The sequence below is a fragment of the Lissotriton vulgaris genome, chromosome 9 (assembly GCF_964263255.1).
Source record: "Lissotriton vulgaris chromosome 9, aLisVul1.2, whole genome shotgun sequence".
In the NCBI taxonomy this organism is placed as follows: Eukaryota; Metazoa; Chordata; class Amphibia; order Caudata; family Salamandridae; genus Lissotriton; species Lissotriton vulgaris.
The window spans coordinates 728,866,066-728,880,143 of record NC_141697.1 but is presented as its reverse complement, the minus strand read 5'-3'; the positions used below and the strand labels follow the sequence as shown (position 1 = coordinate 728,880,143).

The 14,078-nt window shown below is 43.7% G+C and overlaps 1 protein-coding gene across 1 annotated transcript in view; it reads right to left on the bottom strand.

The window, feature by feature from the left end:
* Positions 1–329: 329 nt before the first annotated feature.
* The window catches only part of TMEM160 (transmembrane protein 160), a 59,383-nt gene continuing 45,634 nt past the window's right edge, over positions 330–14,078 (bottom strand). Inside the window, exon 3 of the mRNA XM_086938468.1 lies at positions 330–1,344. Within this exon, the coding sequence (XP_086794594.1) occupies positions 1,091–1,344 (254 nt within the window). The 3' untranslated portion in view covers positions 330–1,090. The remainder of the gene's footprint in view (positions 1,345–14,078) is intronic.

The following is a 14,078-nucleotide window of genomic DNA, read 5'->3' as shown; positions in this document are numbered from 1 at the left end:
GTAGGCTCAAAATAATAAAAAGTACCTCTGAAAGTGCACGAGTAGTGGAAAGACACTGGGTAACAAAATGGAAGCAGTCTGTGGGCCATGCTCCAGGGTAGGAACAAGCACACAAGAAGAAGTGAATCTGGCACATGCTGACCAAAGAGAAGCAAGGAAATGAAAGTGACGAAGCCAACCAATGGTAAGCAATGGGCAGGCTTTGAGACCCCCTGCAAGAGAACAACATTTCTCACGATAGACAGGCATGCAAGGTCTCAGGTGAGACCTATAAAGCAAAATATAAATCCTGGCCTTGCTGGAGAAAACTGCACCACATAATCAAGAAAAATGAGCCAAGAACATTTTTAATTTTGGAAAAAAATCAAGAAAATCTTTGAAGAATAGTTTTAAAGCCAGTTGTGTGTACTTCAAAAACAGGTTAACCTCCAATCACAAATGTACAGCAAAATCCATTTACAATCAGAATGTGAAGGTTTAACAAAAACCCTCTCTTTTTCCGTTAAAATAAACTGCAACATAGCTGCTAAATAATAGTCAATAACTATACAGAAGGTGTCTACTGCCCAAACGCATAAAAAAAAAAAATAAAAAAAAATCAGCATAGAAGATTGAACTTTCCCCTCTATGGAAATAGTATCCACTTTTTGGCAGTCCTGTCAAACATTTGAAAAGTTGAGATAGACACCAGTTGTAGGAAGAGAAAAGCTCTTATTTAATGGCATTTTTACCACCACAACAATCCATCTGGTGCTTCCAGCGTCCCTATGCTACATTCTAATTTTTCCGCTCAGGGGGTTGAAAAATGATAAAATACAAGTAATGCTCAATGACAAAGATTTAGGTTTCCTCTAAACGTGATTGTTTAATCATTCAACCTGCTGTTCGGGACAACATTCAAATAAATAAACGTCAACATTCAAAATGTGTGTCGGCTACTATTTACAGTCAAGCAACCTTCCCTTTAAAGCCAAATTCTCAACCCATTCCTCTCAGGAGAGAGTATTTACACTGCAATAAATCCACAATTTTAGCCAAAAAGAGAGCGATGGAGAAAGCGTTCATGCGCTGCAAAGTCTTGTTAAAAACTCTATTTGTCCGGTCTTCCACCATCTTTCTTGTCTCTGCAATCTTCACAGGTGTCCTCCCGCACTATCTCCACTTCCAAACGTCCGATGTATAGAGAGATGGCACAGACCCAAAACAGCCCCAAAGATAACACTGCAGCTCCGCTCAGCATGGCTGCAGAAGCAGAAAGCATCATGGTCCGGCGTAGCATCACGAGATTGGCAAGGTAGGAAGCACTTCCATACGAGACACAAACTCCACCCAGAATGAAGAATCCTGCAGAAGACAAGCACGAGAAAGATCCATTAACCAGTGTCTTGGAACTCATTTTCAAGCATGCTGTATAGTACATGGCACCCCAAGTATCGTGTGACCGCACATCAAATTAGCCAACCCCAAGCTTCAAGAAGCCCAGAATAAATATGTAAGCAATTTTGACTCGACTCATACCCAACTCACCGAAATATGGGTAAAGTTAAATCTGATGAGAACAATTTTTCGGGCCTTCCCTAATTACTGCGGTACTCAACCAGCACTAATGCCAATTAGAGAACGTTACACTTTGCTGCGCCTTTAAGTGATGGTGGATCAAGGGAAGCTGTACAAGAGTTTAATGAAATGAAGAGATCAAAGACCTCACTGCATAGCTTGGTAAGCAGCGCTATGCAGAATTATTACACAGAAAGTGAGTCTTAAAAGGATTACTTCACATTCTGCTCAATCTTCCCGTAACTCCTCCAACCAATCAAGATTAATAGGGCTTAGCTGTAACTGAAAGAAAAAAATCACGAAGTAGTGATAGTGTTTCTTTCCTTTTGATACAATTTAAGCTAGAATAGCGTCCGTTAGGCAAATATGCTTTTATGGAATGGAGAGTCTCACAATGCAAGACCAGACAAACATTTAAACAGAATGCATGCTTTTACCTCAAATGTAGTGTTAAAGATAAGTGAACTTAATGTATGAATATAAAGAGCAGATATCCAAATATGTGAAATGAAGGTATATACTGCTTGCAGCAATCTAACATAATATATGAAAATGACTACAAGTGCATTTTATACATGTCTGGTCTGGTTTGTGGGGGGGAGATATTTGGTATTGAAACTATTTACTGAGAAGGTTGCAAAACAGTGTGGTGCGTGTTTAATTTTTCTTTTGCATGTTAATCATTTTGATAAAAAAAACTACCACCACAAAGTTACACAAAATGAAAACGTTACTTATTGGTTTGCAGCTCCTAGTGCTTTGGATTCATATACTTTGCACACTCCTGCCACCTAGTGTTGGATGTGCACATAGGATATTGTTTTTGTTCAAAGCAGGTATTTCGAATTCAGAGCGATTTAAGAAACCTCCCGGGAACCCACAAAACTTCAGACTACACCTTAGATTGAGTTTTCCCCATAGAGGGGAGAGAAAGCATATGCAGTGGTGCCAAGCAGGACAGTATGTGTTCTGGCGTGCTAGTTCAAACATTATGTATACATTCTCATCCAGGGAGGTGGGAGGATGCATGTGAACCTACATCATTACAAAATGCAAACGGATTGTTAAGGGTAGACTGAAATAAAGTGTGCACCTCCTTAAAGTGGTGGTCTGCGAGCTCTAATAGAATACGCATGGGACAAAATATTAAGACAGTTTTGCCCAACCTGTGCCTTCTGGTAGGTATTCAAGCCCATGCAAGAAATGTTTTGTGAACGTGCGAGTGCTTAACTGTGAGCCATGGCTAAGGAAAGCCTTGGTGGGTCCCTTTTGCTAGTGCAATGTGCCCTCGGCACAGACTATGATGTGCATTTAGTTGGGCGTAACGTATTCGGATGCATCACATGTGACTATCAGCAATCTCTAATTTGGAAATAGTTTTTTCATAATGAAGCTTAACACATGCAATTAATAGTTGCTTCATTTGCCTAATGGATTTCGTACGATCAGCGTGGTACACGTGGGCACTTTTGATGTCTAAATTGTATAAGGCCCTTTCTGCAACTGATTGAGGTTGGGAATTCTCAAGTCAATGGTTTGGTTAACATTCAGGACTTGTCGAATGAAGCTGCAGGGGAGGATTAAGTGGCTGATTGACTAAATTATGCTGCAAGAAAAGACAATTTATGTGGTGCAATTTGACACAAATTACTCTCCATTTTAATATTTTTACCGATGTAAAACCGAATGGGCAAAGGTTTCACTGTATTTCTATCAGTTTAATACCTAAATACAGCAATCAGCAACTGAAAAAGGACCTCCTGCTGCACCGAAAAGGACCCCGCTACTGTGCGGCATTTTTGTAAAGTTTTGATCCATTTGGGCCAGAAACACTTTTTTTTAAAATCTGCAAATTATGCGGAAGATGAGATTGTGTGTCGAGACCGACACTTCCATAATAAAGTATAAAGCACTGCCTCCACAGAATCACTTAAGCCCATTGGCCTAGGTTAACATGCAACCGAGACACAACCTTAGGAAGAAAATGCAGGTTTATCCCAAGAATGTCCGATTCTTTTGCCCCCCCATTATTTTGGCAAGCGACTGGTGAGAAAAGGCACTTTGAAAGTAATTGTAATGCACATGAGTGGAGCATCTCAAAAGGTGGCCCCATGAGCAGAGTAAAGACTAAACAGAAGTGCTAATGATGGTACAGGTGTTGCTGTTGGAGAATCACCTTTTTTCGACTCTCCATGAACGCTTTAACAACTTGAATTTTAAAGATAGATTGGTGTTGGCTATGTGTTGCCGCAGCTTCCAGATGAACCCTAGAGGTGTACACTAGGTTTACATTTTGCAGGTACAAGTAACGGATGAGGTCTTGTACGGAAGCTTGCAAGAGCTGCTTGATAAACACAACAGTACTTGGCAGGTATTTTTCATTTTTGCCGCATTGCAAGCCCTTGTAGGTATACAAGCTTCTTTAAGAATTAGAGTGCAGTCTTGTGAAATTTGAAGGTACCAGAACTCCAAGACTTCAGATACAAAATCACAATATTCAATCCCTTAACCCCTTGCATGCTTGTGACGGAACCGTTCCGCCACAAGCCTCGGGTGAGCTGTGCTAGTGACGGAACGGTTCTGTCACGGCCCGCCTCTGATTTCGCGCCTGCGCGGCGCGTTCCATTGAGCGGGCGCGTTCGAGACGGAACCATTCCGTCACAAGCACAGCTCACCCGCGAGCCGTGACGGAGCGGTCCGTCACAAGCACGGGACCGCCGCGCGACTGCCCCACCCCCTTAGCGCTGCGGCGGAAGAGCCGCCGCAGCGAAGGGGTTAAAAGACTTGGATGGCATAGCCAATCTAAATGATCTATGGTAGTGGAAGAAAAGCTTATGCAAATATCTCCGATCAGTTCATCTATAAAACCTTTGCCCATTTACAGGTGTGTGGGTAACTGGAGGCAAGGTTTTGAGATTTTAGGGGTTTTTGTGAGGTGAAAAGATTGACTGTAAGTGTCCCCTCAACAGCATAAGTATTTTTGAAGTACTTCTGCACACATCCTCCATTCGTGTGTTTGTTAATGCTCCCTGATTAACAGTTTGTAAGAATCAAATGTCTACTTCTAAAAGATACTCCTTTAGTAGAAATATTCGATGGCTAATCCCCCATGTCAGATATTTGTACTAAGTGTGATAGTTGGATTGACAACGTGTCCCCTTTTTTTGGATGTAATACATGGTGGTCATGTTGTTTGTGCAGCTGAGCACCATCTTGTGACTCATCATGTAGAAACCTCACAGCATCAACTGTACTGCCATCCGTTCCAGAAGTTTGATTTGTATATTTTGTTGTTGAGGAGACCATTGGCTCTGTATTGCGAAGTGGCCCAAGTTTGCACCCTACCCAGTATGGGAGGCATCTATGGCAATTAACACTTGAAGAAGGGGGTCAAGGAACAAGCTGCCCAGCAACAAGTTTGTCTTGTTCCTGTATGTAACACTGGGCTCCAAGAAAACTAGATCCACCCACTGGCCAGTCACGTGTGACCATTGCCTGGACAGACACTTTTGCAGTAGATTCATGTACAAGAGATCCATGTGCATGGGAGCATTTGGAACTATTGCCCTGCAAGCCGCCATCTACCCAGCAACTCATGATCTTTCTCACTTTCAGAAAATGCAACATCTTGAAAAGAGGCAGGGGAACTTTGAAATACCTTCATACTCATTGTTGGGGTAGGGTTTGCCCGTTATTGTTCTGAGTATGGCTCCCAAAAGAGGCTGCCTTTGTTGGGGATTTATAGAACAGAGAGATAGTTGGTTGAGTGAGGGAGGAATTGCGGTTGGCTGCTGTTTCTTCCCAACTAGTCTTCCAGATGTGCAATGAAATTAATGGTATTGGGATAAAGGTGCACTGCCACTACTGCCAGACAATTTGTGAACACCTGTTGGGCTTTTTGACTTGTCATTTGAGATGCTCTTCACACTGTAGTTGTTAGCGGCGGTTCAAATATTGGCCTAGGCCTTCCATATTTCTTGAATAAGCCTTGCCCCCTTTGATGTGGTGGAATTGGTTCTATTGCTCCTATCTGGAATATTGCTATCAGAATTACATTTTTATTCATGAACTGGAACGCAAAAGAGGTCCATATAAAACAAGATGATAAATTACATTAATATAGGTTTACACAAATGTGAAACCTTTTATGGAAATACACATTTTTTATGAGAAAAAGAGAAATTATTGCGCCACCACTACGGTCGTAAGATGTGACTACACAGAAGGATCATTGCGGGGCAGACCAGCAATACATGATTAAATTCCAGAGTACTCATATCACACAAATTACACACTTTCCCTTTGTCTCTGGAGTAAGTCCAAATCACTGATAACACATTTAGAGGAAGCAAATTCATATGTAATAATCCAAAAACAACAAAGACCATGCTTTAGATTCCATGACAAATTCTGTAGTATGGGTGGTGGGTTCATTGTCGACATTGCTAAGTTAGCATGAGCTTCGCTGCCACAAGTCTGCTTTTGCGCACGACACTACATGCCTTTATTTTGCAAGACTTTGTTTGTGCCCTTTTCACATGAGAACTGTCTGCTTTTTGCGTTCTCTGCTGTGCTCCGAGGTATAGTCTGCATGCGATGTACAAGGTCGATCAACAATGCCCATGGTTATTTTGTTCTGGGCTGTCCCTCGCACCTAGACATAACATGACACACAGATGCACTATTGAAAGTCGTATGTTTTAATATAGCAAGCGTAGCATGTTGTACATGCACTTGGAGAGAGACCTTTCCAGAGAGAAGAGCTGTGCTTGTCCGGAGATATAAACCTTTCATCTAGGCCTTGAGGTAGGGGGCCTACTGACAAAGCCCAGAGTTCTTTTTTATAATAAACTATATCTTATCACGGGGAGGGTGGTTAGGCACTGTAGTCCTTTTCCACTGTCTTTATAAAATGATATCTCTGTTTGTATTCTATGGAATTGTGATAATGCTGACAATATTGTTTTTATGCATTTTGCTGCTAGTAATGGCAAATGTACTGTTCCATAGAGTGAGTTAGTCAAAATAAATATTTTAAACTATACCGTGACTCTGAATACTCTTATTGTGGACAAGTATGAGTGAGTGAGCGAAAGAGTTGTCTTGCTCCCGCGATCCATGAGAGAGTCGAGAGTGTTGTGTTCTGGGTTGCCTAATCATTGGTAGCTTCGCTGTTAGTCGGAGAACGAATAAGACACTATTGCTAGTCGGTTTTTGGGAGTTTGGGTACGGAGTTGATAGGATGGTACTCCACTACCTACAGAGGTCCTGGTTTCCTACGCATAGTTCTGTATATGTGCATAATCCCTGCAACAATACTGCTGGGCTTCCAGTAACTGGCAGCAGGGGAACTTTCACCTTATATACATATAACAACTTCAGAAAGTGTCTCCAACCCATAGTGATATAAATGACTCTTAGCACATCGGCATGCGATGAGGCCTTGGAGGAGCAGTAGTTGATGTAATCCTTTTCGATCATACAGCCTGTCATAACTTTCTCCAAATAGGGGTATGATTTTACTACCTCCAGCTTCTTTGAAACCCAAACCCCTAAAATTACAGGCCTTCCTGACTTTTCTACCTTTAAAAATCTGTACCTTACTTTTTGATACATTAATTTCCAAGAAATGAAGAGTAACAAACTGATGTACAGAGACCAACCTATTGTTCACACCCTTGGTGGTTAAATTCAAGAAAATTATATCATCAGTGTACATCAGGCATGGAAAACGACGGTCACTAATACTCTGGTATCCTTTTTACTGTTTTCTAAACTATCAGGAAGGTCTAGAACAAAGTGAACAAGCATTGAAAATGCAATAGGTCCCGCCCTCGTTTAAGTTAATTACTTTAAGTGGCTTTTTAGCTTTGCTTTTATTAGTGTTTTTCAAACTTTCATGTACATAACATGCATATGTAAGCATATATGTATGCATGCATATTTACATAGATATGCAGATGTGTGTGTATATATATATATATTATATATACACACACACACATACATAGAGAGAGGTAGAGAGCGAGTAGTAGAGATAGAGTAGAAGAGAGGGAGCAGAGTGAGTAGAGTAGTAGAGAACGAGTAGTAGAGAGCGAGTAGAAGAGAGCGAGTAGTAGAGTAGTAGAGAGTGAGTAGTAGAGAGTGAGTAGTAGAGAGTGAGTAGAGAGAGAGAGTAGTAGAGAGAGTGAGTAGAGAGAGAGAGTAGTAGAGAGAGAGTAGTAGAGAGAGAGTAGTAGAGAGAGAGTAGTAGAGAGAGAGTAGTAGAGAGAGAGTAGTAGAGAGAGAGAGTAGTAGAGAGAGAGTAGTAGAGAGAGAGTAGTAGAGAGAGTAGTAGAGAGAGTAGTAGAGAGAGGGTAGGAGAGTAGTAGAGAGTAATAGAGAGAGAGTAGTAGAGAGAGAGTAGTAGAGAGAGTAGTAGAGAGAGAGAGTAGTAGAGAGAGTAGTAGAGAGAGAGTAGTAGAGAGAGAGTAGTAGAGAGAGAGTAGTAGAGAGAGTAGTAGAGAGAGAGTAGTAGAGAGGGAGGAGTAGAGAGGGAGGAGGAGGGAGGAGTAGAGAGGGAGGAGTAGAGAGGGAGGAGTAGAGAGGGAGGAGTAGAGAGGGAGGAGTAGAGAGGGAGGAGCAGAGAGGGAGGAGCAGAGAGGGAGGAGCAGAGAGGGAGGAGCAGAGAGGGAGGAGCAGAGAGGGAGGAGCAGAGAGGGAGGAGCAGAGAGGGAGGAGCAGAGAGGGAGGAGCAGAGAGGGAGGAGCAGAGAGGGAGGAGCAGAGAGGGAGGAATAGAGAGGAGTAGAGTGAGTAGAGTAGTAGAAAGTGAGTAGTAGAGAGTGAGTAGTAGGGAGTGAGTAGAGTAGTAGGAAGTGAGTAGTAGAGAGTGAGTAGTAAAGAGTGAGTAGTAAAGAGTGAGTAGTAAAGAGTGAGTAGTAAAGAGTGAGTAGTAAAGAGTGAGTAGTAAAGAGTGAGTAGTAAAGAGTGAGTAGAGAGTAGTAGAGTGAGTAGTAGAAACTTCTCACAGGTTCACTCTCCGACATTCTCCTTTAGTGCCTACAAGGAGCAGCGCCCAAAGCGCTATTCTGTGTAATTAATATGTCACTTCTAAGTCTGCACTGGCATATATGGAGCTGTTGATGAGTGATTACTCGTTCTCATCTTAAAAATCTGCAAGGCGGCTAAGTGATTTAAACACTCACTGCTGTCATCTGGTTATACCTGCGGGTCCCAGTTTGCAACCTGACAAAGGCCAAAAGCATCAGTCCCCCTTGGGCTTATAGACTGAGTACCATCAATTGGTACTCGGTTTACCGGACCTCACCACACCGAATATTTACAGTGCTTTGAAACTGCTAGAAAACGTGGTATAAAGCAGTATATAAAACAAACTTATGATGGTCATCAGTATACCCAAGCATGCCGATTGGGTGAGAAAGGATACATCCATTAGTGCTTCCTTTGAAACTCACCTTCTAGCTAGCTAGATTTGCTAAACTTTAAAAGGCCATCAGTGGATGAAGCCACAATACATCTCAAACCCCCAGCTGACGTCACCAGAGAAACAAACAATTTAGAAAGCCTGTTGATGACTAGGGATGCAGACCTGGGAACAGAACTGTTTTTTCTCTCCACTGGATGCCCCTTTAAGTGACTGACTACCAAAAACTAACTCCGTAAGCAAATAATGCACTGAGCCTCCTTCAAAGACTGTCCAAAATGCTGAGCCTGAGCGCCACGTAAAACAATTCCACCTGAAAGAACTTTCTAAGACGCCCGCAGCAAAAGTAGAGCTACTGGAACCTGAATAGTCTGAATCACCCAATTTCTGTGAAGGAGTCAAGGCATTGGCTGGAGGAGCGCAGTAATTATAGTCCCCTGAACGTAAGTCTGCTAGTTTCTCGAATGCTGCTGGAACTCACAGTGATGAGTTATGCGTTTCCACTTGCTGGGACATGGCTCCAACTCATGATCAGAAGACAATGATTTAACTTCAGTCACTGAAATGGCTTCCTGCAAATAATGAGGACACCCTACAACCGTCAACCACTTTGGATTCTCTGTACCAAAATATTCGGAGGCAATTTGTATATGAATGACTCACAATAGGGCCAAGGGGTATGGGGAGATAATGGGAACACACCCTCCTAGTTCTGTACCAAATGCAATATCGGGTTCCCCTGAAGAGACCAGCATGTGGTCTGCAACAATCCGCAAAAGAATGCAACAGTCTGTCGAGGGAGAGACTCCTTATTGCAAAGGAACCCGCTAGGAGTTCCAATCGATGGTTTGAGCTCTGCCTCTGACCGGCGCCCCCCATTGGGGATCGGACCGCATCTCGCACCCAGCCCAACCGGCTGGCGTCTGACTCAATAATCATCTCCGGAGAAGAGATATAGAACTCTCTGCCATTTCAGGCTTCAATGTGATCCAACCACCAAGACATTTCTGTCATGGCCTCAGACATCAAGCTGACTTGGTCCGAATATTTGAGGCCATTTCGAAGGTGCTGTATCCTGAGCTGTTGAAGGGCTCTGTAGTGTAGTGGAAGACAGCTTGAATTGCGGAGGCCAGAGGCCTACGGTCCGGGCTATCGATTTCAATGATACTGACAAGCTGCACAGGGAAGACCTCAATTCCTTCTCAATATTCTGGACCTTCTGAGGAGGAAAGACTAACTCCTTCAAGATCAAGTCTATCTGAAACCCCCAGGAACTCTATGCACTGGGTTGTGATAATAAGTGACTTCTGGGCATTGATAATGAAACCTAGGTCCTTGGATCATCCAATCTAGGTGCAGTAAGTCTGTCCAAGGTTAATATCATTCAGATAGAGGATCAAGCGCACTCTAGTCGCTCAAAAGGATTTGACCATGGGCCTATTTTCATTGCGAAGCACCAAGGTGAAGAGGACAGGACAAAGGGAAGGACTTTGAACTCGTAACATTGTTGGAGCCACAGAAACTGTAGAAAAGAACGACGAGGGGAGTAAATTGGAACTGTCAAGTGTGCGTCTTCAGTCTAAGCACACCATCCAGTCTTCTTCTTGAAGGATGTCCTGCAGAAGATGAAGGTCTTCCATCTTGAAATGCCAGACATACTCCAGGCATTGAAATCTTTTAGATTTAAAAATAGACAGGATCTGCACCTTCCTCTCCACAAGAAAGAGGGAGCTGAGAAACCTGCAAGGATGAGGAGTTATTCAACCTATAGCCCCTTTCTCTAGGAGGGTTTATATTTGTGATGTGATGAAATCCAGCTCTAATTGGGGTATAATACATCCCTATGGATGGGGAACTCTGGTAAGGGGTGTCCTAGAACTCGAACCTGTACCCCTGCACTGGTTCAAGGAACCGGGAGTCTTGAGTCAACCTTTGCCAACTGCATAGAAACAGGTTCTGCCCACCAAAGTAACTTCTGAGAGGAATAATTCTCAACCGCAAATCCGGAACCCTGAGAGGAACCCGGTCACCCTGTGTTGCCTTCTTCTGGAGAAGTTCCTTCCGCTATGGGCAATTGACAGAAAGTGAAGTTATAGGTGGACTCTTGCCAACCACCCCTACCTCATGGGTAGTAATCACATTGTGGACATGACCATAACCTCGGCCGGACTCACGCGCCCAGAAACGTACAACCATGCCAAAAAGGTGACAGAATACTTTGAGGAATCCATGGGGTTTGTGGAGCGTACTATATTTCACTACAAACTTGGTACATTCTTTAACAGAAGTTGCCCCAAACAGGAGGCCCTGAGCTACCTGTCCCGCTTCTGAAGATGCCAGCTCATTCAGTATGGGGTCCATTCTCAGGAGTATGGGCCACCTGCGCTCTGTAGAGATTTCGCAGTTCGCATTCACTAGCTGACACATGGCCCTCTGGGCCCAACCTACTGAAACATCAGGATCAATCGACTGGCTGAATCTTTGGCTTGGTTGTAAAATCTTAGTGAAAGGCCCTATGACGTCCAATAGTTTGTCCTGACAGATGCACCACACCCTGTCTAGTCTCTTCTTGGGGGTCTTTTGATTATTTTTTAAGAAGTGACCATTGTTGGGTTAACCTCAGGGGTGTTGGTCACTTTTCAGGGGAGGTCTGTTCCGGAGCATTCGAGTGGTGTCTGGGCTTACCCGCTTTCTCAAATCCTTGGCATATGTGGCTCTGCACATAATCACCCACCTCATAGGGGTGAATCCAATTGGTGGAGAGAGGGAGGATGATGTCGCCTGGCTCAAAATTAAGCACCTTAGGGTATTTCTGGGCCTCACAGTGATGAGTTATGCATTTCCGCTTGCTGGGACATTGCTCCGACTCATAATCTGAGCTACTGGAACCTGAATAGTCTGAATCACCCAATTTCTGTGAAGAAGTGGAGGCATTGGCTGGAGGAGCGCAGTAATCATAGTCCCCTGAAAGTACGTCTGCTAGTTTATTGAAGGCTGCTGTATGTTGTCCCTTTATGGATTTGGCCCTTGCTTTGCCTTGTTGGGATGGTGGACAGCCCTCATCTGCAACTGTGGGGTGGTGGAGGCCCTGGATCCAAACCTGCTGGAAAGCGTAAACTCGTAGGCAATGTGCAATAGGGCCCAGAGCCCTAACTAGTGCCTCATTTATCAACTGATGGACACTGGAGTCCATGCTTCGACTAAGTCCTGCTCTAGAGAACCTTCTAGGTCATCCTGGTTTTGGTCCTTCTCCACATCAAATTGGTCATAATGCATCTTGGCAGTTGCAGGGAAAAATGCCCAACTGAAGAGAAGTAACTTCGAAGGAGAGTGCCATAAAATAGAACCCCAGGCAGGCACAATACAGAGATAGATATGTCATGAGTGATGTAATATGTGAGGTCATAAGCAGTACATTGCAGGGGTGTAAGTTGTAGTTAGCTCAGGTAATTATAACTGCTGAATTTTGCTGGTTTTGTACGGGTTAAATCTAAGCCTAACTAGAATGTCCCTGTAAGCTTTGGTTTTGTAAGTGAAAAAAATAAATAAATAAAAATCTATCTATCTATATCTCTCAACTCCACGTCTCCCACTTTCGCTGAGGCAACAGAGCACACACGGGACCCCAGGTGAGCTGCAATAATTCCTTTATTCGGAGTACAGCATGACGCGTTTCGTTTTATTTAAAAACTTCTTCAGATGCCGCCAGGGATTAGCAAATGCTTCTCTCGCCCTGCTTTTCAAGCACTGTGCCCCACTGTGATAGGTTGGAGCACCGCAGGCGTGCACTCGCTGGGTAAGCACAAACACAGGGAGTACACCCATATGCAAGTACTTGCCCCAGTGGGCGGTGTCCGCTCCCTTCACCCCAACGCTGGCCAAAGATCTTCAATCCGGGCGATGTTGCAGCTTACTGTGTCCCGCACTCTGCCGCTGTGATCCCGGTACAAGCTTGTGCATGCTCTTTAAGTAAATAGCATGTCCATACGAAGTTGTTGTCCATAAATATATGGCCAGGCAAATCTCGGGTCTGCGGCGTGTCCTGTCGTTACCACACAGTTTGTAGTTTGTCCATTGTGCCACCACATACCCTCAGACTCCAAAGGGGTGGGTACTCAAAGGAGTGTTCATGGCCGCAACCCAAACCATTCCTTTATTCGGCGTACAGCATGACGCCTATAGTAAATTTACAAACCTCTTCAGATGCGGCCAGGGATTAGCATATGCTTCTTCCGCCCTGATATATATTCTTTGAGATTATATATATATATATATATATATATATATATTACCTACTGGCTATCGCCAGTAGGTATATATAGTTAGAATTTTCAAAAATCCCATAGGGAATAAATCCTATGTCTAATAACTTTGGCGTTTGTGGACGGAATCGGCTGAAATTTTCAGGAAAATGGCACATTTTGTTTCTGAGCAGCCCTTGAAAATTTGGGGGGGTTTTGTCGAGGGGGGGCCGAGAAAAAAGGGGGGTCCCAAAACGCATTTTTCCCATGTTAATTTCCATAGGGCGGTTGGACTCACTTTTAGCTCGAACGGCTGAATGGATTTGCACGAAACTTGGCAAAATTGTAGGGACTGTTAGCCCGATGTGCCTTTACTAGGTCTCAATATATGTGCTCCAGTAGTTTGAGAAATTAACGTTCAAAACAAGATATATATCTGTAACAGCGCTCCGGACTGCGCTCCGGTTCGCTTACTTTTCGCGAAACGGAACTTTGCGCGCAGAAAGCTGATTGGCTTTCTGGTGTCTGTCAACATTCTAAACAGTCCGGAGCGGCCGCCATCTTATCTCTCGGTAGGATCGAGAGAGAAGAAGAGGTGAAAAACGAAGGGGGAATTTAATGAAAGGGGGCAAGGTATACCCCTCTTGACCCCCTAGGAATGTTGTTGGGGTTATTAAAGGGTCCCGTGGGGAAAATAAAAAAAAAATGATTTTTCACGGTAGAAGCGCTTCACGGGCCGCGAACTGGGCCGCAAACTGGTAGCGAAACGGGAATTCGCCATTTTGTGCTTCGTTTTAATTAAATTACTAGGTATAAGGGGGTGCGGGAGACGTATCCTAATCCCCTATGTTTCCT